The sequence below is a fragment of the Paralichthys olivaceus genome, chromosome 12 (genome assembly GCF_024713975.1).
Source record: "Paralichthys olivaceus isolate ysfri-2021 chromosome 12, ASM2471397v2, whole genome shotgun sequence".
In the NCBI taxonomy this organism is placed as follows: Eukaryota; Metazoa; Chordata; class Actinopteri; order Pleuronectiformes; family Paralichthyidae; genus Paralichthys; species Paralichthys olivaceus.
The window spans coordinates 4,282,387-4,302,615 of NC_091104.1; the positions used below are offsets into that span (position 1 = coordinate 4,282,387).

General features: G+C 45.7%; 2 protein-coding genes across 18 annotated transcripts in view; one reads left to right on the plus strand and one right to left on the minus strand.

Moving 5' to 3' along the window:
- syne2b (spectrin repeat containing, nuclear envelope 2b) overlaps positions 1-2,903 on the plus strand; it is a 114,775-nt gene extending 111,872 nt beyond the window's left edge. For all 12 annotated transcript variants that reach the window (XM_069535115.1, XM_069535120.1, XM_069535119.1 and 9 more), the window contains one exon: positions 316-2,903. In XM_069535115.1, the coding sequence (XP_069391216.1) occupies positions 316-526 (211 nt within the window). In that variant the 3' untranslated portion in view covers positions 527-2,903. The remainder of the gene's footprint in view (positions 1-315) is intronic.
- On the minus strand, positions 2,828-19,895 carry esr2b (estrogen receptor 2b). 6 transcript variants are annotated; one of them, XM_069535128.1, is made up of 10 exons: positions 18,832-19,895; positions 10,794-11,305; positions 9,828-10,018; positions 9,617-9,733; positions 8,902-9,261; positions 8,341-8,479; positions 7,061-7,194; positions 5,370-5,553; positions 4,871-5,260; positions 2,828-4,776 (listed from the first exon to the last, which is right to left on the minus strand). In XM_069535128.1, exons 2-10 carry the CDS (start codon positions 11,216-11,218, stop codon positions 4,662-4,664), a joined length of 2,055 nt encoding a protein of 684 aa, XP_069391229.1. In that variant the 5' UTR covers positions 11,219-11,305; positions 18,832-19,895; the 3' UTR covers positions 2,828-4,661. The 6 variants fall into 6 exon arrangements, with proteins under 6 accessions (XP_069391229.1, XP_019961638.2, XP_019961639.2 ...); XM_020106079.2 differs by lacking the exon at positions 18,832-19,895 and adding an exon at positions 16,674-16,805; XM_020106080.2 differs by lacking the exon at positions 18,832-19,895 and adding an exon at positions 13,693-13,821.
- Positions 19,896-20,229: the final 334 nt, after the last annotated feature.

Consider the following 20,229-nt stretch of genomic DNA (forward strand, 5'->3'; position numbering starts at 1 on the left):
AACTTTAGTTTCTTTACCATTAAGACGCTTTGGGTTTTGATTATCTGGCTTTTGACGGATTCTCGTGACGTTACCACTGACAGCTCTCTTGACATCTTCGTCTGTGTCTCTTCCGCTCTTTCATCCTGAGATATTAGTTAGCAACGATATCGACAGCCACACTCGCTCGCTCGCAGTGAATCCTGCTCTGATCTCACATCAGCTCCACTTTTCTGGACTTTCTCGGGGAAAAATCCAGAGAAAGTTTGCAGAAAGTTCACCTTAACTCTCATCTTCCAGTTTAAACTAATATAAACCTCTGTTGTCTGCATCCAGGGAGGAGCGGAGGGATTCTTCCCCACACCGACCCTTCTTCTACCGGGTCCTTCGAGCTGCCTTCCCCCTCCACCTGCTCTTCCTGGTGCTGCTGGTTCTGGCCTGTCTGGTGCCGCTGTCCGAGGACGACTACAGCTGCACGCTGTCCAACAACTTCGCCCGCTCCTTCTACCCGATGCTGCGCTACACCAACGGCCCTCCGCCCACATGAGCACCGCCACGACGACGGGGGAGGAGTGAAAACAACCAACCGCATTTCAAGGTTGAACTCAGAGACACGTTCCCACAAAAAAAAAAACCCACCAGCTTCACGTCTGAACGCCTCAACGTGTTTTTTTATTTGACTCTAAATTTTATCGGTGTATTTAAAATCGTATTTATTTTCTGTGCAACGCGACAGTTATTCAAAAAGAAGCCATATCGCTGGTCTGTTTTAAAGTAGTGTGGTTTTTATATGTAGGTTCACCGGTTAACGTCCCCACTGAACTTCTAACACAGACAAAAAGAAAAAGTTCTGAAGATTTATTTTGATATTTATATTTTCTATGTCCCCAACAGTCTCAATGTTTTGAAGGACAGAGGACAGTTGTTACCAAAGCTTCTGAAAACTGAGAAGTTCACTCCGTTTTTCTACCACTGCAGCTATTTCTACTGTTTTGTCTGAGAAGGCAGAAACTTGCTGGAATCACATTTTTGTACAGAAATGAAAAGAGGTCGTCAGATTTAGATTTAAACACATCGGACTTTTTAAAAATCCAAACGATGTCGGTGACTCTCCTGCACACGTGCCCACATGAGGGCTTCAGATACAGAAATAAGGTAAATTATTGTTTTGTGTACGAATGAGTGTTTGAGATTAATATAAAATTGAAATGGTTCAATGCCACAAACATACGATGTAAAAAAAAGAAAAAAAAGAAGACAGATTTTATTGTAAGTGGGCGTAGCTGAAAGTTAAACGTCAAGAGACTGAAATTAAGCAACGAATGTGTGAACTTTACAACCTGCGTTCAGCAATGTTTGACCACAAGGGGGCAGAGACACGATAAATCAGTCGTGTTAACAAATCAGGTTCTTTTAGCGAAACAATAGCACAAAAACTATCTGGGTCCGATTGTAGCAGAGCAACATTATCACGTCACCGGAGTCTAAAGAAACTGACGAGTGTTAACGAACCCGACTAAACAAGACCGAGAACATTGTATTTCAATGTATTTGATCCTTTTTGAAAACTAGAGCTGCGCGATGTTACGAACATCTACCGTCATCGCGATAAACGCATCACAAAGGACTGCGATAAATAACGTTTCTTGTGCCTTGTGACGCTCAATATATTGGACCAATCAGATGGAGCCAGATTATAATTTAAAGAATTATGAAGCTTCTTCATTATCGTCTCACAACCCGGGGGACAGTAACAGAGCAGACACTTACACCGATGGTCACTTCGCTCTCTCGCTCCGTCTCTTACTAGCTCTGTCTTTTTCTCACTCTCTATCTCTCCCTACCTCTGTCCTCTTCTCTCTCTGTCTCTTTCTTTCTGTCTTTCTCTCTCTGTCTCATGCTCTGTCTCTTTCTCGCACTCTGTCTCTCTCTCTCTCGATCTGTCTATCTCTCTGTCTCTTTTCCCTCTGTCTCTTTTTCGCTCTGTCTCTTTCTCGCTCTCTGTCTCTTTCTATCTCTCTGTCTCTTTCTCGCTCTGTCTCTTTCTATCTCTCTCTCACGCTCTATCTCTCTTTCTCTCCCTCTGTCGCTTTCTCTCTCTCCTCTCGCTGTGTCTCGCTCTGTCTCGCTCTGTCTCTCGACAGGACACGTGTAAACATATTATCTATTTATCGCTCTGTCATATCGTCATCACGTTCAGCGGTATCACATGTTTTTATGGTGCAGCCCCTGTGGAAACCCTGTCCGTTTGTTTCTAATATCACATCTGTGTCGTACGTTCTGAAGAAAACCTTTTAAAGCTCCGCTGAGATTCATTTAGCGTCGATGCCGCAGCATTAGCTCCGACTGGTCCCGTGTCAAGACGAACATCACGCTGCTCTTTTACAAAGAACGCACAGCGACGATATCACGCGTCAAAGACTCCGTTAGCTTCCACGAACAACATGCGTCATTCAGAACTTACCCAGAATCATCACGTCGGCCCCCGTGAAGTAAAACCCTTCAGGAATCAAACATTAAATATGTTAAAACAAATAATTATCTCAGATACGTTTGATCGTCGATGTTGAACGTGTGGATTTTAGCTGAACGCTGCTTTAAACCGTTTCTTCCTCGTGTTAAAAACCTGTCAGACTCTGAGCAGAAGCTGAATGTTAGCGGTTCTCGGGGCGTTGAATGTAGCTGAGAACATGCACAATCATTAATGTTGCTCATTTTCCATGTTTATATAAATATAACTTTGATTTTGTGTCATTTGATTCGAAACGTTTTGATCCTAATCTGTAAATAATCTCATGCTCGGCTCTGACGGCCAAACACAAACAAACAAACAAACCAGAAGAAAACGTGTGTGAAGTTTGATTTATTTTGTGAACACTTATTTATGGGATGTATAGATTGACAATAAACTGTGTTTGCCATGATTCGCTGCCGTGTGTTCACTCTGTCGCTGGTTGAGACAGAAAACAAAAACATCAAGATCCAGGAAATGGACGTGTGTCTGTTGAGATAAATATTTTCAGCTGTTCTAGTGTGTGTGTGTGTGTGTGTGTGTGTGTGTGCGTGTGTTCATGCATGTACAACAACAACAACAACATCAGGACAGAGGGAACATGGCAACACGTCTGTCACCAGTGGATAATCTGACACCGAAGCTGAACTCACACCGACAGAAAAGTGGCACCGCTCATGAGTGAAACATCTTAATGATGCGTTCGGGTGAATTTATCCAGGAACATTTACATCTTCTCAGTTTCTTTGGCTGAACTTGGAAAAATCCCAAATATCTGACTGAACATAACCCAAAAGAATCCACAGCAAACAAAATCAAAACCAGAGGTTCTACATGCGCTAAGAGACGAATAGTTTTCAGGACGTAAAGCCAGAGAGTTACAGGACGAGCGGGGCCGATGCTCACATTCGGCTCTTTCCTTCCGTCCTACTCACTCAGGAAGAAACAGGAATTACAGCAAAGAACACGATGACTCCTGTATGTTCAAGCAACACTGTGGAACTAAGAGAGGGTTCGATCCCCTGAGAGCAGAACCGACCGTGAGTCACAGCTTCAACTGTCAGAATCGCAGAGTGAAGCTGAGGTTCAGCCAGAAAGACGCACGATGACGGGAGATTTGCGTCGAATTCTTCGAGATGACATTTTTTTACCTCAACGAAAAAATGTGCATTGTGCAGTTTCGCAAGAGCCAATCAGAGCGGAGAATGAAAGCGCCGGTCGAACACGGTTTGCGTAAACACAATTCATCACGTGACGCAAACTGTGAAAGTGACTGGGTCTGGTGTGAGCGCACCATCACAAGTTATTAAAAAAAGTTTATCTCTAATATTCAGCAGGAAACTTTTAAAAATATGAAGATTGGTTACAACCGCAGCTCTTCTGGTTCAGGAAGCCGGGGATCGTGGGTAATACCCAGCGTTCAGTTGTGTTGGGATGACACAGTCAGCCCATTCTATCTCTGCAGGGGGCGCTGCTGCTCAGAGGTTACATAGTGTTGCTTTAATGTTCCCGTGCAGAGCCGTGCCACGAGATATCAAATAACCCCTCGTTAAAAACCAGAAGAACAGAAAAAAGCTATTTTAACAGTCATTTTGTTAAAAGGCCACAACAGCTGCTTCTTGACTCCACTGACACTTTGAAGTTTGTACAAAGAGAGTAGAAAAATCCTGAACAGGCACCGAGCAAAACACCAAACACAGAGAAGAAGAAGTGAAGAAGGAGGAAACACCGGTGTGAGGAGACGCGGTTCACAATCCTTCCGTGAATTAACCGCACGGACGACATGCACCGCTGACAGACGTCGGATGGTTCAGTGGCTTGTTCTGTGACACCAGGTGAAAAAGGAGATACAAATACCGTTTATCAAAAAGAGCACAAACTGACTGGCAGCGGTTCGGAGGCGACGTCCTCAGGAACATCGGCTGTGGTGCACATTCACAAGAAATATCTTACGCACACAAAATATACATTCGATCAAAAAAGACCTTTTTTTTTTTTTTTTTTTCTCTTCTAAGGACTAAAAACATCTCACCGAGAGAAAAAAAAAAGTTTTTACCTCACAACAGCACTTTGTGTTTTCATCGCTTTTTTAAGTTTTCTCTTTTTTTTTTTTGTTGTATCTTTGGGGGGATGGGAAGCTGTTAAAGTTCAGTCTCCTTTCCTTCTCCCGTCACTCCTCCAACGTGGATCCCAGGATCACTTGATCGAAGATGATGCAGGCGGCCGGATCCGCGGAGGAGCCGCCGTCGCAAGCGTCCAGCGACCACTGCTCTGGGTGGATGAAACTGCGAGCAAAGATAAGACCAGAGGTGAATTCAATTACAAAATGACTCTTCTGGAGCAGTTGGACAAACTGAGGAGTTTTCTCCAGGAACTCACTCGTTGCTCTCCATGTGAGTCACGACCAGACTCTGTGGTGGAGGTGTGGACTGGAGCGGCACGGCCTGCAGGTGCCTGTCCAGGATCAGGTCGTCGGCCGGCCTGTGCGGAGGCACGGTGGCGTGGTCGGTGGCGGCGGCGGTCTGGTCCGAGTCGGGCTGCAGGTGAGACGGAGGTGCAGGGTATTGGTGCTGCTCAGAGTAAATGTCAGAGCTCGGGGAGGACGACATCTGGCTGCTGCTGCTGCTGCTGCCGCCGCCACCACTGCTGCTCCCGCCGTCGCCGCCGCCGCCGCTAGATGTGTTGGCGTCCAACATTTCCAGAAGGAGGTCGTACACGAGCACCACATTCTTCCTCTTCATGGTGGAGAGGTGGTCCATGCCTTTGTTACTGGAGAGAGAGGAAAGATCTGGAATGAAGTACTTTTACTTGTAATATTTCTATCGTGTGGAATGGAACATGAACCGTCTTCAATGATCGGCTGCTTCTCCGTCTGTACCTGACGTGTCGGATGTGGGACAGCAGCATGGTGAGGTGTCCGAGGCGCAGAGTCTTCTGCTGGGTCGACAGCCCCAGCTTGGAAATGGCCCAGACCAGAGCATCGATCACCGAGTCCAGCAGACGCAGCAGCTTGTTCCTGCTCTCCAGCTCCTCTGAGGTCTGAGGGGAACTCGTGTACAGATCTGAAACAAACAGTCGACACTGAGTCGTCGTCACAGGAGCTGAGGTTTGACTCCAGGAACATCTGTCTGTCTGAACTAAACATCTGGCCACCAACTCCTCAGAGACGCTGAAGTACATGGTGATGGACGCTGCACATGGAACAGCAGGGGGCGGTAGAGGGGAGGAGCAGTAAATCAAAGCTGTCCACCCACCGGCCGTTCAACCCGTCCAAAATCATAAATATAAAAAATTCCTTTTCTGCTCATTTGACTTTTTCAGACTCGATTTCACTTCTTGCACAATTTGTTCTTTTTATACTCAAGCTGCAGCGGAGCAGAGTCAACAGTGTGTGTGTGTGTGTGTGTGTGTGCTGCGGAGGAACTCAGTTAAACAATGTGAGCACATGCACAGACGTCCCTCACCTGCTGGGACACTGTGACCTGGAGCGCGGCACCAGAAACAGGTTAAGTTGTGAAATGTCTGTTATGATCCTGGACAATGAATCTGTCTCTAAACTTTAAATCGGTCGAGTTGTAGAAAACCTACAAGAGCTGAGAGCAGGTGAATCTTTAAAATTACTCATTTAACCACAGTCAATATGTTGTAATCATTGACCTCAGTCTCTCAGCCTTTAAATGTTAAGATAGATCTTTGAGTTTCACATAATTACAACTTTGTTAGGTACAAAACGCTAAATCTCCAACTTTAGTTATATTAATAAACACATTTAAGGGCTAATGCAAAATCCTGGATGCTGAAAGAGTAAAAACGTTCGCAGCTTTATAAACTGCGTCGTCATCTCGGAGCTGAACTTTGCACCAGATTTGAGTCCGATGGGTTTTGCAGATTATCTCACTGACAGATTAACGCAAACAAACAGGATTCAACACAAACGTGAAGATAAATAAATGATATAACTAGAAGCTTGTAACTTCACCAACACTTAAAGCCTCAACCAGGCTGCACCAAGTCTCCCACGTGCACAGACTCCGTCCTGGCGTCTGAACGATTCACTGGCAAATCAGTGACAATCTCACAATGTTGGAGAAATTGAAAACGGATTCCTGATCCGGATTTTCTTCTCGGGCCCCTCCCACATCTTCCACCAGGTTCATCCTGATCTGATTTGCAGTTTTTGTAAAATCTCGTTCATAAAAAAACTTAAAAACAAATGGACAGCGGTGAAAACATAACCTCCTGAACTGAGAGCATCTATATTTATACTTTAGATTCATATTTCATGATTTTTAAGGTTTTCATGTCACCTGTTGGGGCTGAGAGTAAAAAAACCACATTTTTAAATACAACAAAAAAACCTCTTGCACCATTTTTTACATCTGTTCTCTGAATGTTGATATTTACTTGTTGTTTCTCGTTTCTCTCATATTTCTCTATTTTTATACTTTTATAAGAAGAATGACGATAATTGGTATGTTTTGTTTTTGCTCTCGTCAGATTCGTGTCGTGTAGAATGAACACACGTGACGAGTGTCGCCTCCGTCATGACAGAGTTTTGATAGAACTCACTGGAGTTGAGGAGAATCATGGCCTTCAGACAGACGTACTCTTCCCTCTGAAGCTTCAGCTCGCGAAACCGGGACGTGGCTGCCAGCAGCATGTCGAAGATCTCCATGATGCCCTCCACACACTGACCCTCCTCCCTGCACACACACACACACAGAGAAAACACAGAAAACAAACTGAACCACACGCTCTCTGACTCCTCACTTCTGATCCCGAAACAACATCCGAAACATCTACGTGTTGAGAGGCTGCAAGAAAACATGAACTATGGTTGATTCCCACTGTGACAAAACAAGATTTCAGGAGTGTGGTAATGTTGAAAGAGGACGTGACGTTGCGTCGTGACGGAGAGAGAACGGAGAGAGAGATGAACAAGCCAGTGGACGGATTTACATCCAGGATGTTTTTCCTCTGAGGTCCGAGGAGAACAGACGACCACCGGCTGATAGAGACGAGTCCAGCGTGAAAAATAAGTCTGTGTTGTGAAAACAGATCGAGAACATGTAAGTCTATAGAGACAGTTTCCGTGGTGAAGGAAAGGTCGAATCAGGCACATCATCAGTTTCTCTAGTCCGACTCGATCCCACGTAAACAGACGTGTTGCTGTAAATAGAACACACGCAGAGTTTCCTGCTGATTTAGAAACGTTTGCGTACAGTGAGACAAAAAACCCAGAAAGTTTGATTGCATGTCACCTGTGTTTCTTTATGTTTTACATGTTCGTGCAAACACGTCTACGAGCTGAATAAACAACAGCTCTAACCACTAATCTGGATTTGAGATCCAGTCATGACTCCTCCGTCCCTCGGACTCCACAGAGAACCCGATCTACATTAATGCTTCATGAGCTGCTGCTGCCGCCGCCGGCTAATTACAGGGAGGAAATACAAAGTGCTGTTAAAGTGGCACCTTAATTACCGAGGGTGAAACGGCTCTGCCAGAGAAAACCGAGCATCGTCTGGCAAAAGTTGAAGGTCGGCGAGGAGGAGAACAGCGAGCGATATAAGGTTTCTGGCAGTAAAGCGAGCCGGCAGCGAGGAAGAGTCCGAGATATGACGCTGGGCATATCTTCAGCGCTCAAGGTCTGAGTGAACTCCCTGTTCACTGTGTGAAATCAGCTCATCGGAGTGGAACAATGTGGGAGGATCACACCGTCACCACCATCAGAGGAATAACGACATCGTCCGGAGTTCAAAATTCAAACAAACACGGACAGAAACTTTCTCCTTCACTCCTCGTAAACCAAAGGTTTTACTAATATAACGTTTTGGGCTCTTTCTCACCTGTTGAGTTTGAAGTCCGGAGAGAAGATGAGTTTTCCAGGATGATCGACTGACCTCCACATCAGACCCAGCATCAGAATCTCCAGCCAGCAGCACTTCAGCAGGTGGATCTGATCTGTGAGACTCAGCTCTAAAAACCCTGAGGAGCACACAGGAGCAGGAACACGGACGGTGAACATACGTGGAACCCGAACTCACGTTTCTTTTCACATCGAAGTTAAAACAAAGTTCTGTTTCATTAAAACTGGCTCATGGGTTGGGGCATTAATCCCTCCTGGGATATCTGGGAACACTTAGAGAGAGAACATCTTTCTTTCTGTTTCTTTGAAAACCAAAGACTTGAGAAAACTCTCCACAAATAAAACGAAATCTAAATCTATTTCTCTTGTTTATTGCTGATTTCTGCCTCAACTTCTCGCTCCTTTTATTTCCCTCATCTATGTGAAATGATTTATGAATTTCTGAATATAAATATTATGATGTTTCAATAAAAAAGTCTGATATTCAATCTGAAGGATAAAAATAGTCTGTGTTTTACTGCTTTGACGGCTCTGATCTCACCAGGAATCTTCTTGGCCCAGCTGATCATGAGCACCAGCTCCTTGTCTGCCAGGTTGGTGAGGGACATCATCATGCTGGCCTCGGTGAAGGGCTTCTTCATATCCTCCATGAGGTAGATCTCCGGAGGCTCCGCCTCCATGATGCGGGAGATGAACTCCTCCGGGCTCATGGCCGAGTGGTGCACGTGGGTCGCCTGAGGCAGGGGGGCGAAGGGGGCGAGAGGCGTCTCCATGTGGAGGTGCCGCTGAGCTCGAGAGCCGAGCCCCGCCCTGACCAACGCCCGGCCCGTTGGATCCCGAGGCTGAGGTCCACCGCGGCGATGTCGAGGTCCCCGATAGCTGCAGCGTTCACGTCTCACACCTGGTGAATGACGGGAGAGCAAACAGAAACAGACGCTTAGTCATCGGACCTGCGATTGTAAGTAGCAGCTCTAATGATCCATTCAATTTGGTGCCATCAATGGCGTCATAACCCGTCATATCCAGAATCATCCAAATCGTAAAACCCACAGCCCCTCAGAGACGTCCTGCGTCGGAGAAACACTGGTTTTAACGTGAAGCTGCTTGTTTCAGTGTTTTTACTGGATTGAATCTCTTTGTTTTGGAGGAGGAGACGACCTCCTGACCCATCAACACTGAAGGAACCAGGAGACGCTGACTGCAATGAAGACTACATCTCCCATCATCCCACTTGGTGGAGAAGAGCGAGGGCCTACCACATTTCATCATGCCCACTTCGTAGCATTTCCGTAGACGGCAGGCCTGGCAGCTTTTACGTCGGTTCTTGTCGATAGTGCACTGGTTTGTGGCGGGGCAGATGTAGTCGTTGTGTCCTGACAAAAAAAAAAAGAAAGAAAAGAATATTTTTGATGGATGGATGAGGAGAAGAAGGGAGCAGTGATACAGACAGAGACAAGGAGTTCATACCCTGGATACTCCTCTTGAAAAAGGCCTTGCAGCCCTCGCAGGACCACACGCCGTAGTGGTATCCCGAGGCATAGTCGTGGCACACGGCGCAGAAGTGCATGTCGGCTTTCCCCCCGGCAGACGAGCACGACGAGGAGTTCACCCCTTCTTCTAATCTCTTCCCCAGCAGCTTGTTACAGTCGATGATGGAGCTGCAAAAACGAAACACAGACTCTGAGAAAAGACACAGGGACAACTTGACATTTGGATTTGAGCCGTCATTCACCTGCTATTAGTCGCCGACAGGCACCGTGTTGCTGAAAATGTCTCCGCAACCGTATTTCAGACAACTTGAAAACTGCATCAGAAAACTGACAGCATTCATCATTGAAACATAATGAGAATACAAATCTCATGTCTTCACAAGCGTCGAGTGCAGCGATGGCAGCTCGGGTGAGAACAGAGAATAGATTCAACAGCTGGACGACTGGCGTCACACTGAATCCCCCCAGTACCACCAGGGTCACTATGGAAATATACAGTGTAGAGAAGAACTGAATGAAACGCTAAAGATGGACGACGCGTCTCCAGAAGAAAGCTGAGTTTTTAACGTGAAGCTTCTTTATTCTGCGTTTTTACTGGATTGAACCGGCGGCTGGTTTGTTTTGGTGGAGGAGGAGACGACCTCCTGAACCATCAACAACGAAGGAATCCAATAATCAAATAATCTGTCTGTCGCTCTGTGGAAGCCGTATCTCGAGAACGCTTCCTCTTATCGGCTTCACTTGCTGTTTGTCTTGATACGTTCAATAGTAAATAACTCATCATCGTATGTGACGTCGATCACGACAACTGATTCTCTCGGGTTGTTTGATTCAAGTAAACTGGGCCAAGACATTATTAAACCTGGAAATCAGAGTTAAGAACAACCTCTCAGATAAAACTTGTGTTTCACTTCCATCCACGGGTCAGTGTCAGTAATCCCACCTGCTGGGGTTGATGCCGTGGGCCTTGGGCTCCAGCCAGGATCCGTTTGGGTTTGGTTCGTTGTAGACGACGGGCTGGGGGCAGCGCAGAGTCAGTGAAGGCACGTTGGCGTGACCGTGGGAGGGCCAAAAGGCCGAGGGGCTGAGGGGGGCGCACAGAGATGACTGGCTGTCAGTGACGGGCGGTCTGGTGTAGCTCAGCACGGGCGGGCTGTAGAACGTCAGGGGTCCGTGGTTGTACTCGTGGCCATTCTCCGCGTATGGAGAGGGAATGCAGATGGTGTGGTTGTCCATGCCCAGCGGAGGGCTGTACACGGTGGGCAGGAACACCGGGGAGCTCGGCCTCTCTGACGTTCTACTGGAGTCCACCTCCTGCAGCTGGAGCAGCGGTAAGTGTGCAGTGTCCAGCTCAGGGGAGGAGGCCATGTCAGGGGGAACCGACCGTGTGTGTGTCGACAGAGACGATGACGCTGCGGCCGCTTCCTCTACTGCATCTTCTTCTGCAGGAAAGTCCTGGAGCAGAGGGACACAAGTACTGTGATGAGCAAAATCACCGAAACAAAAAAAACACGCAAAGACACATAGAGCAAATATTTAAATTTGTAACTGTGTAGTAAAAAGAATAAAGACATGAAAACAGAGTCAAAACCTTAAACAAACTCCTGAGATATTTTATTTTATGTCACTTTTCACTTGACGTAAAAGAAGAGAATTCCTTCTCTTATCGTTCTTCCTTCATTTCGTCTACACTGCATCAGATTGTCCACCAGTGTTGAGCTGTTGTGACTCAGTGCAGCTCATTTCCAGGAGTCAGTGTTTCTATTACTCAAGGACACTCGAGAAACCACACAACACGAGATAGTGGGATTTTTTTTATTTTTTTATTGCGTGAATCACAATCAGAGGACAAAGGACAACACGTGTGGATCAGAAAATAAAAGACCTTTAAAAAAATAAAAACACGTTAACAAACATGAGGAATGATTCCAGACACACTTAGCGACTCAGGAGCTTTTCATGCATGTGGGAGAAGAACTGAGGCATCAGACACCCGACACAACTCTTTGGGACCAAATCACTCATAGAGCCCCTACAGGGATTCAGCTGCAGGCTGCGTGGATGGGAAACTCCAATAATCCCTCAAGAAGCCTTGCAAAGATGAAGAGTTGGTCCACTGTGATACCCCGATCATTTCAGCACACCATTTTAAAAATGGGAACCATCAACTGCCAATCAACAGGCAGCGTCCTAAACTCCTTGAGACATTGAGGGAGGCGTGTCAGTGAAGACAACAATATCCAAAGACTCTAGTCCCTCGGTCCAAGAATCTCAGGACATTTGGTTGGGTTCAGAGATTCATTTTTCACTTTGGAGATTCAATTTATTTTCCGAGTCTTAAGAAAAAAGTAAAATTTTAAGAAAGGGATCCAATTTTCTTTCTCCCTTTCACAAGTGCAGATTAATGACACCTGGCTGAGCAACTGAGAATTTGCGGGCGCACGTTCACGAGAGATACGGACCTTGTTAGGAACAACGTTAGGAAGCAGGACCGAAGAAGAAGTAAATGCATGCAGAGATCAGGTAACCATAACTTCTTTGCCCGGCGTGGACCTGGCGTGTTGTCATGGCGGCAGCTTGAAAAGCAGAGATACCGATTCTCTGAAGTTCATGACTCGTTAGGAAGGATCGGACAGGACGCTCGTGGCAAACAGCTGTGAGGTCAATCACAGCAACAATCAATACGTGAGTCGCACAGGTCAGGTCGAAGTGGCCTTTTTCAAAACAATTCACCCTTATTCACAGTTACACATCAAACCGTGTTCGTCCTGAGAGCCGTCTCACTTCAAACACAAGAAAATACTTTTTTACATAAATTTGAAGTTTTCTTTTTGCACAAATCGACGATGTCACGACACAAGACGAGCAACTCGAACGTTAAATCTGTGACCAGCATTGACAGGTCATCAACGGCGCTCCAGATGAATGCGAGTGACACAGATATCTCTCGTCCGTCGCGTGTTGATGTTGAACACATCGGCTTGTTGTGCCGTAAACTCAGGAATAACGGAACGTGTCCCGGTTTCTATTTTGAGCGATGAACTTCAACTTCACCTGTGATTTGTCCTTTGAAAGACAAAAGCACAGAATTTTTGGTTTTGCAGGATTTGGAAAAGCGGCTTTCACAAGAAGTCTGGAAAACAATCATCAATCCAGACTGACTCCAGAACCGTTTGCACAACTATTCAAGGCTGCAGTACGCTATTGTGATCACTAGGGGGTGTAAAATTCTCAAAGTGAAGTTTTATATAAAACAAAGTTGCAGAGGTTTAAGTGTCGGAAACTTAAAGTGCGACAACAACTACAAGACCTAAACATCCGGCAGAGACAGAACTACTCGAGGACGCTGAAGGAAATCACCCGTGTAAAATTGTAAGTGGCAAAAAATCCTATTCTGATTTTATCTACTTACTCAAACAGCAACAGGTCCGAGTTCAGTATAAAGAAAAATATTACAGATAACAAATTTTGCACTCCAGATTTATTGATGTAATAAAATCCATTTAATTAAAAGTCTGTCTCGTCGTTTCAGCTCGAACGAACGGAACCAAAGCCAGGAAAGAATTCTAGTGTCTACTCACAAGGTTCAGATAGAATCCACCGATGTTCGAAACGAAAATGTTTTTGTGTCCATGAAAATCGAACTGCGAGTGCTAACAGCAGCGGATCAAGGTTTACAAAACAATGACGCATCAGCTCGGCTGGATTCTGCTTTTATACAGTGGGGCTGTAAATCATGAAGACTTAAGATGCACAAAAAAAGTAAAAAGTAATGGACTAAAAATATTTTCTCTCATCTGCCAGATTTAAACTCTCGCAGCCTAAACGACTTAATTACTCACAGTCTTTCACTGTCACTCACGTCTTCAGGCTTTGTGGCTCGGCCGTTCGACTTTTACCCATGGACTCTGCAGTGAAGTCAGAACGTCTGTCCCCAGGTTTGAGCTTTGGACAGACTGGTGTTCATGGCAGCCGTCCATGGTAAACCAGGCAGGCAACAAACGGTCAAAGGACACTGTCTCAATGCGACTCTGTCTGTCATTACACTTCTTCACTCACGCTGCCAGGAAACCTGCTGTTATAAACCAGGCGGCCAGGCCACAGAGCCGGTTAACAATATACAGCTACTGTCTGAAGTTAAACAAACTGAAAATATAGATTAACAACTAGAAATGATTCGACTTTGACTGTTAAGTGGAAATTATTGTCATCGCTTGGATTTGATCATTAAAAATTACAGTTCCTCAAAGTTTTGGTCGACTCTGATTCTCTAGCAGAGTTAAAAACCACCAGTGAGGCCGGATATTAAATGTGACCGTAGACGATTGTTCCAGGTTCCTTCTCTTTGTCCCCTCATTTCCTGTCAGCTGACCAATTAAATTAATTTTAACGGTTTAAGGACATGTGGGTTAATTTACACAGAAATCTAAAGTTTTATTCGTTTTTAATTTCACATGAGGATATTATTTATTTTACAAAAACTGCCTGAACTTCAATTCGGATCATTTCACTCAAATTAGCTCCTGATGAAAGTGCAGATGAATTAAAATGATCTTTTCATTCTGTATGATAAAGTGTTTTTATATGAAAGTATGTTAAAGACTCCGACTCTAATCAACATCTTCACGGAATCATTGCATCTTCGGTGTTTTCTGCTCTTTATCTAATCGCCCATCGTCTCAGTCGCACGTTAAACTCTGACAGGGTGAAGTTAAACCGACTCAGACGTTTACCTCCTCCTCAAGCCGATGTTTAGAAAGGTTCAGGGTCGTGAAAGCAGCGTTTGTCGTTCACAGCCTCCGTCAACGTGACGCAGAGAGAGGCGTGTCTCTCGCTCAGAGGGCAGTGATGACGACTGAGGTTTGAACGAAAACACAAAAAGCCTCTGACGGAGTTAGAAAATACAAATTCCTGAGAGTCAGCTGATGAAACACCCTCATGCACTTAGATCCAGACATTCAGAGGGATGTGTAATGGTCCAATCACCAGCCAAGGTACGGTGGTTTACAATATTAATCATTTAGGGCAATAAATAAAATCCTTACTGTTGGATAAAGGTCGAAACAAAACGTGGATGTTACACTTCCAGCGCTTCATCAAGATTCATGAATCCACAAACCACAGGTTCTCTGTCTCTGACACAACAAAGCTCAGATCCGTCACCTCTGGACGGCCGAAGGTCGAAGTCCGAACGTCCTCACGAGCAGAAAAAAAGAACTCATCCATATTTCCATCTGCTGCAGAGCTCAGGAAATGTGTGTTCTGTAAACAACACGTCACTGTCACGCTTCAACCCCAGAGAGCGTCCTGAAACCTGAACAAAATACATCCTCTGCCTGCAGAGTGCACCGTTCACAGGCCTGTATTCTTAAAAAGCCTCTTTGCTTCTCGTGTACAAAGGGATGTGAATCCACCTCCACTCACCGAGGCTCCTGGCCGGCAGCACATACCCAAACACAAAGACATGACGCAAAACCATTAGCCGCCCTGCGCTCCTCCACTCTGTCGGCGTCAGACTTCACGAGAGGCGCGAGGAGCCGGATGGAGCCGACACGCTTCAGCAGAATCGACAGGATGATTACCGGATTCAGGATTTGAAAATTTGTAATTCTACCTGTCGCCTGTCGCTGCTGGACTTTCTTTTTGAGTGAGTTCAAAGTCTTGCTCTTCTTTCCCACTTCACACTGGTATAACACTAATCACTGGGTATTAAAGCATCATACGACACCGTCGATGTGATTATTTTACACAGCACCATGTTACCATCATCCTGGTTTTTTTCCTGTAGATGAAAGATACGGAGGCCGAGGTTAAACACGTCTCTCAAATCACACACGCAAAGATGTTAGTTCCCTAAATATGTCGGATCCGTGAATTATTCTCTGGGAAATCAGCGAAAATGACAAAAAATAATGTTTTGCAATACACGAGAGAGAGATTCATGGACCCGCCCTTCAATCTGACGGGGTGAAAACAGAGTATCAATGGTTCCAGCTTCTCAAACGTGAGGGTGTTGTACTACATTAATGGCACATGTATGTGTGTGCATCTATGTGCGGAGGTTTCTGTATCACACATCGCTCACGATCCAATCGAGTTTTAGTATCTCGCCCTGTTGGACCCGGATCAAACTACTGTCCCTCCGGCTGGTGGACAACCCGCTCTGTCTCCTGAGCCGCAGGTTTGAAACCAGAAGTAACCATATCTGGTGGGGCAGGGGGTGGAGCCCACCTACCCGCCCACCTGCACTCATTTGACAATGCTAGCTGTCAATCACACAGTACCCCCCCCCCCCCCCCCCCTCATGCATAAAGAGCTTTACGACTCTAAATGAAACATAATTTACTAAATGCACATCGTCTGTGTTGAAGAAGATTTGATTTTCAACTTCTAAATGTTACAAAGACTCGTAAACCTGTTTTTTTTTTTATATCAGTGATGAATACAGAGCAGGAGAGAAACTCTTATACAACATTCTCTGAACTAAACTGTGACGATTCAGTTAAATTATTGTTCAAGGTTGAAAACACTTTTTATTTTTCTCCCTCCTTCTCGTCATCACCGTTGTTGCCCCTGCCGTCGTTACAACCGTGTACAATGTGACGGACTCTGGCGTGACTCCAGGTTTGCTGGACGCATTTTTCCACTTGACACAGGACGGCACATGCTCGTGAGCCGACGGCTCTGTGCAGCAGCGTAACAAAACATCATGTGTACCAACAGTAAACAAGTACGACTGTGAGGCTGAGGCCGAATCTAAACCAGACAGGTGGTGTTCTGTTTCTGACGACATTTAAAACACAGTTAAAAGATGAAGCCGAACCTCTTAACCTGCTGCTCGACATCACGTCTGATTCTTCACGAGCTGTTTCCCTTCATATGATCAAGTTTCCACCGTACAACAAGAAGCTCTGCAGAGCAAACAGCCATTCAGCACACGCTGGTAGAACACGTGATACAAGCTAGAGTGGACACCCGACCCCTCTGGACCCGGCACTACATATTCTGAGATGATATTCAGGTTTGTGTTACGTTAGCTGGACTGGATCAGGGAAAACATCAGGCTCAGACAGAAAATTGAAGGTCGGGCTGCTCACTAATACAAACTAACCAACCGAGGGACTAGTTAAGAGAAGAGGTGTCGCTTTAACTTAATCTATTCATTATTTTGAACATTGTTGAGAGAAGAAGAATCTCACAGAGAGAATAACACGAGCAGAAACCAGCGTGTGACATTAAAACCTCTGGAACTGTCCCTAAACAGCAGGAAGCAGCTGATAGAACCATTTTAAACTCACTTCATCCAACCTGCCATCAAACCGTCCGGTGGTTCCACCCTGATACCCTCTACAACTGAGGCATGACCCCCCCCCCCCCCTCCTCCTCACGTGCCGCCGCCTCACCTGCCTGGAAACACCCGGTGACACGTGGAGCTCTCGCCTCCGCCATGTTTTAGTTACACTCTGTGCTCGGGTATCTCTGGTGATGGAGAACCTGTGGGGAGGGGAGGTGTTGAGGGGACTGTTGAGCGTGGTGACCTTGACTTGGAGTTTTTGGCGCCGGCCGGAGGAATGCTTTTCAATGAGGGCGAAACCCGGAGAACGGAAGGGGATGTGCTTAAAGTCCAATTTCTTATTTATGGTAAAGGCAGGACTTCCCTCCACACGCACACACGACTCCCCCGCAGCTCAGTTATTCCAGAGTGGAAAAGGAATCTGGTATTTACAGTGACAGCCAGATTATTATTACAGTGTGAACAGTCTCAAGGCTGCAGAGAGGAGGCTGACAGTCCAACATCCAGCCTGATCTCCACCGCAGGGCCGAGAGGAGCAGCGGCAGATAGGTTTTGTTGATGCGATAAAATAATCGGCAGTGGCGTCAAAAGATTAGAGCGAAAACCAAAAGTCAAACTACGTCAATGTTGTGATAAACTGTGGAGGACCATCATCTGGAACACAGGGAGGGACGCAGGAGCTTCGAGGAGAAAACACACAATGATAAACACAAAGGTTCTGCACAAACACACCAGGAGCTGCAGGAGTCTGAACCTGAACTGACGCGTCTGTGGTTTGCAAAGTAGGTTTTTAAAATATCTTGGATAAAAAATCAGCTGCAGGAAAAAAAACGTGATTTAGTGAAGAAAATGGCTGCAGCAGCTGAGCAGAGGACCTGGATCTCAGATGAAGCATTTATCCTTATTAGGGCTGAACCTTTTAACACAATCTAGAAATGAGAGGTGGTTTAATGGAGAAGTCGTTCATTTTTGTAAAAACATGGTCTTTTCCACAGTGAGTTTCTTCCATAACATGAATCCAAAACTACATTTGGACTATTTTAATTAAGTTGAATTATCAGATTTTTTTCCCTTTTTTATGGGTTTAGTTTTTCTGTCTCTCTCAAGTAAGAAATGGGATGAACAATATTCACAACATTGCTGTTTTGTGATTTAGAGACGTTCAAATCTTTCACATCTTGGGCCCGTGGATTAAAAAATCGAAATGTAAAATATTTTCCGTGCTGCTGGTTCCAGCTCAGTCTCATCCTGACTCCACTCTGACTTTTCCTTCTCTATGAGACTGAGGAGAGACGTTGCAGGAAGATAGAGGAAGGAAGGTGGTTTGCTTCACATCTGATGTCTCCATCGTGTCAGAGGAATAAAAGTAAAATCAAGTCTTTCCTGCATTTTCAGCCACATTTCTCTTTATGAATTTGTTTTAAATCTTAAAATCAATCTGAGTAAACATCAAACAGCAAACATCAATCTGTATTTTCACAGATTACATCAGAACATAAAGAAATACAATCCTATGAAACGCCTTCTACAATCTGTATTTACTTGAACACCTGAGGATTCATTTGATTCTCAGGCTTGTTTGTGATAACACTTCCTGCTGATTAATAAGTTCCATCATGACTTTACTGCTCGGCTGCCATGTGAGCGTGAGATAATAAAAAGTGGGAATAGAGGATCAGGTTCTTACCTTGAGGAGTAAAAGCCAGTCTGTGGGAGCAGGTCAGAGCTGCACCTGTCAGCCTGGACACGACTTCTCCTCCGTGACGCACCGCGGGTTAAACTCTGTCCACGTTTCTCTGGATGGAAAAGTTGGAGATGAAGACGCAAATAAATGAAAACCTGCAGCTGAGAGGACGATGAGAGAAGATGGTCTGTTTGAGCAGCTGCTGGGTTTCAGTCTGTTTTGTGCGCCGCTGCTGCGACAGGAGGAAAAAAAAAAACCCCGGTGCGTAAAAGGTGAAAGTGGAGCCGAACATCACATGAACCCGGCGCTTATTCCTCCGCGTTTATTCCCCCGAGAAGCTCTTCCTGCCCTGGGGCTCATTAATATCTCCCTTCATGCTCTCTCCGCTGCTCCGAGCGCCAGGTTTAAGGATTGGCCAGTTTGGGGACGTCACTGACCACGCCTGGTTGGAGAGCTGCCCGGCGGCGTTACGCACAGGAGGAGGAGGAAGAGGAGGACGAGGAGGAGGGGGGGGGGGAAGAAGAAGAAGAGTGCCTGAAACTTGACAGAAACATGTGAAAAAAAAAAAAAAAAAAATCCAATAATGATTAGTCTGTCAGTTCCTCTCCATCAGATTTGTATGGAGCAGTAAAAACCAAGGGGCTGTTGTCACCAGACCTCAGAACTTTATCAGCTTGTTTCTGCTCCTCTGAGTTAATGATTCAACAGATGGAACACAGTGAAAACAACATGGAGCCAGGAGGAGCTGGAGAGCACGGTCTGTATCCACCAGGAACATTTCTGCTCTCGGTAAAAACTCAGTAAATTAAAAGAAAATCACTCTGACACGACGGATTGGTAAAATATGGAGACTCCCGATGCTCGTGAGTCGTGAGCTGTGACAGGAAGCCGTCAGTCAGAGATGACGAAGATAAGAAAAAAACCTGCATCTGCTGTTTTCTGTTTGTTGTTGTGTCCTGTGTGAGCAGGGCCGTACGAACCCTTCGCACTGCAGGGCCAACATCCGCTGCAGGCACCTGCTGGTCACCTGCCCCCACCCCTCATGGTGTTGTGTGTGTGTGTGTGTGTGTGTGTACAGTTTCATTGAGCCTAAAGGACCCGATCACTTCAGAGTATAATGCAAATGTATGAAAACATGATGGAAAGTAGAGCAAACGTGCACCTGCCACACACACACACACACACACACACACACACACACACACACACACACACACACACACACACACACACACAGTGTTATATGATACGAAGCAGGACTATTTCCTTTCCCAAAAAATCCTGAGTGAAGGGAGGAACTGTGTGTTCCCTCTCGTGTCCTCTCTTCTCCTTTAGCCTTTGCTCCAGTAGCACAGAGACCAGCGAGAGAGAAAATGTGCCCTCCCCCTCAGACTGGGAAAC

Coding starts and splice junctions, on each gene's coding strand:
- esr2b (XM_069535128.1), bottom strand. CDS start 11,218: ATGGCCTCCTCCCCTGAGCTGGACACTGCACACTTACCGCTGCTCCAG. Junction 9,734..9,827: donor TTTCAAGAGGAGTATCCAGG/GTATGAACTCCT, acceptor TTTTTTTGTCAG/GACACAACGACTACATCTGC. Junction 5,261..5,369: donor TCCCACATCCGACACGTCAG/GTACAGACGGAG, acceptor CTCTCTCTCCAG/TAACAAAGGCATGGACCACC.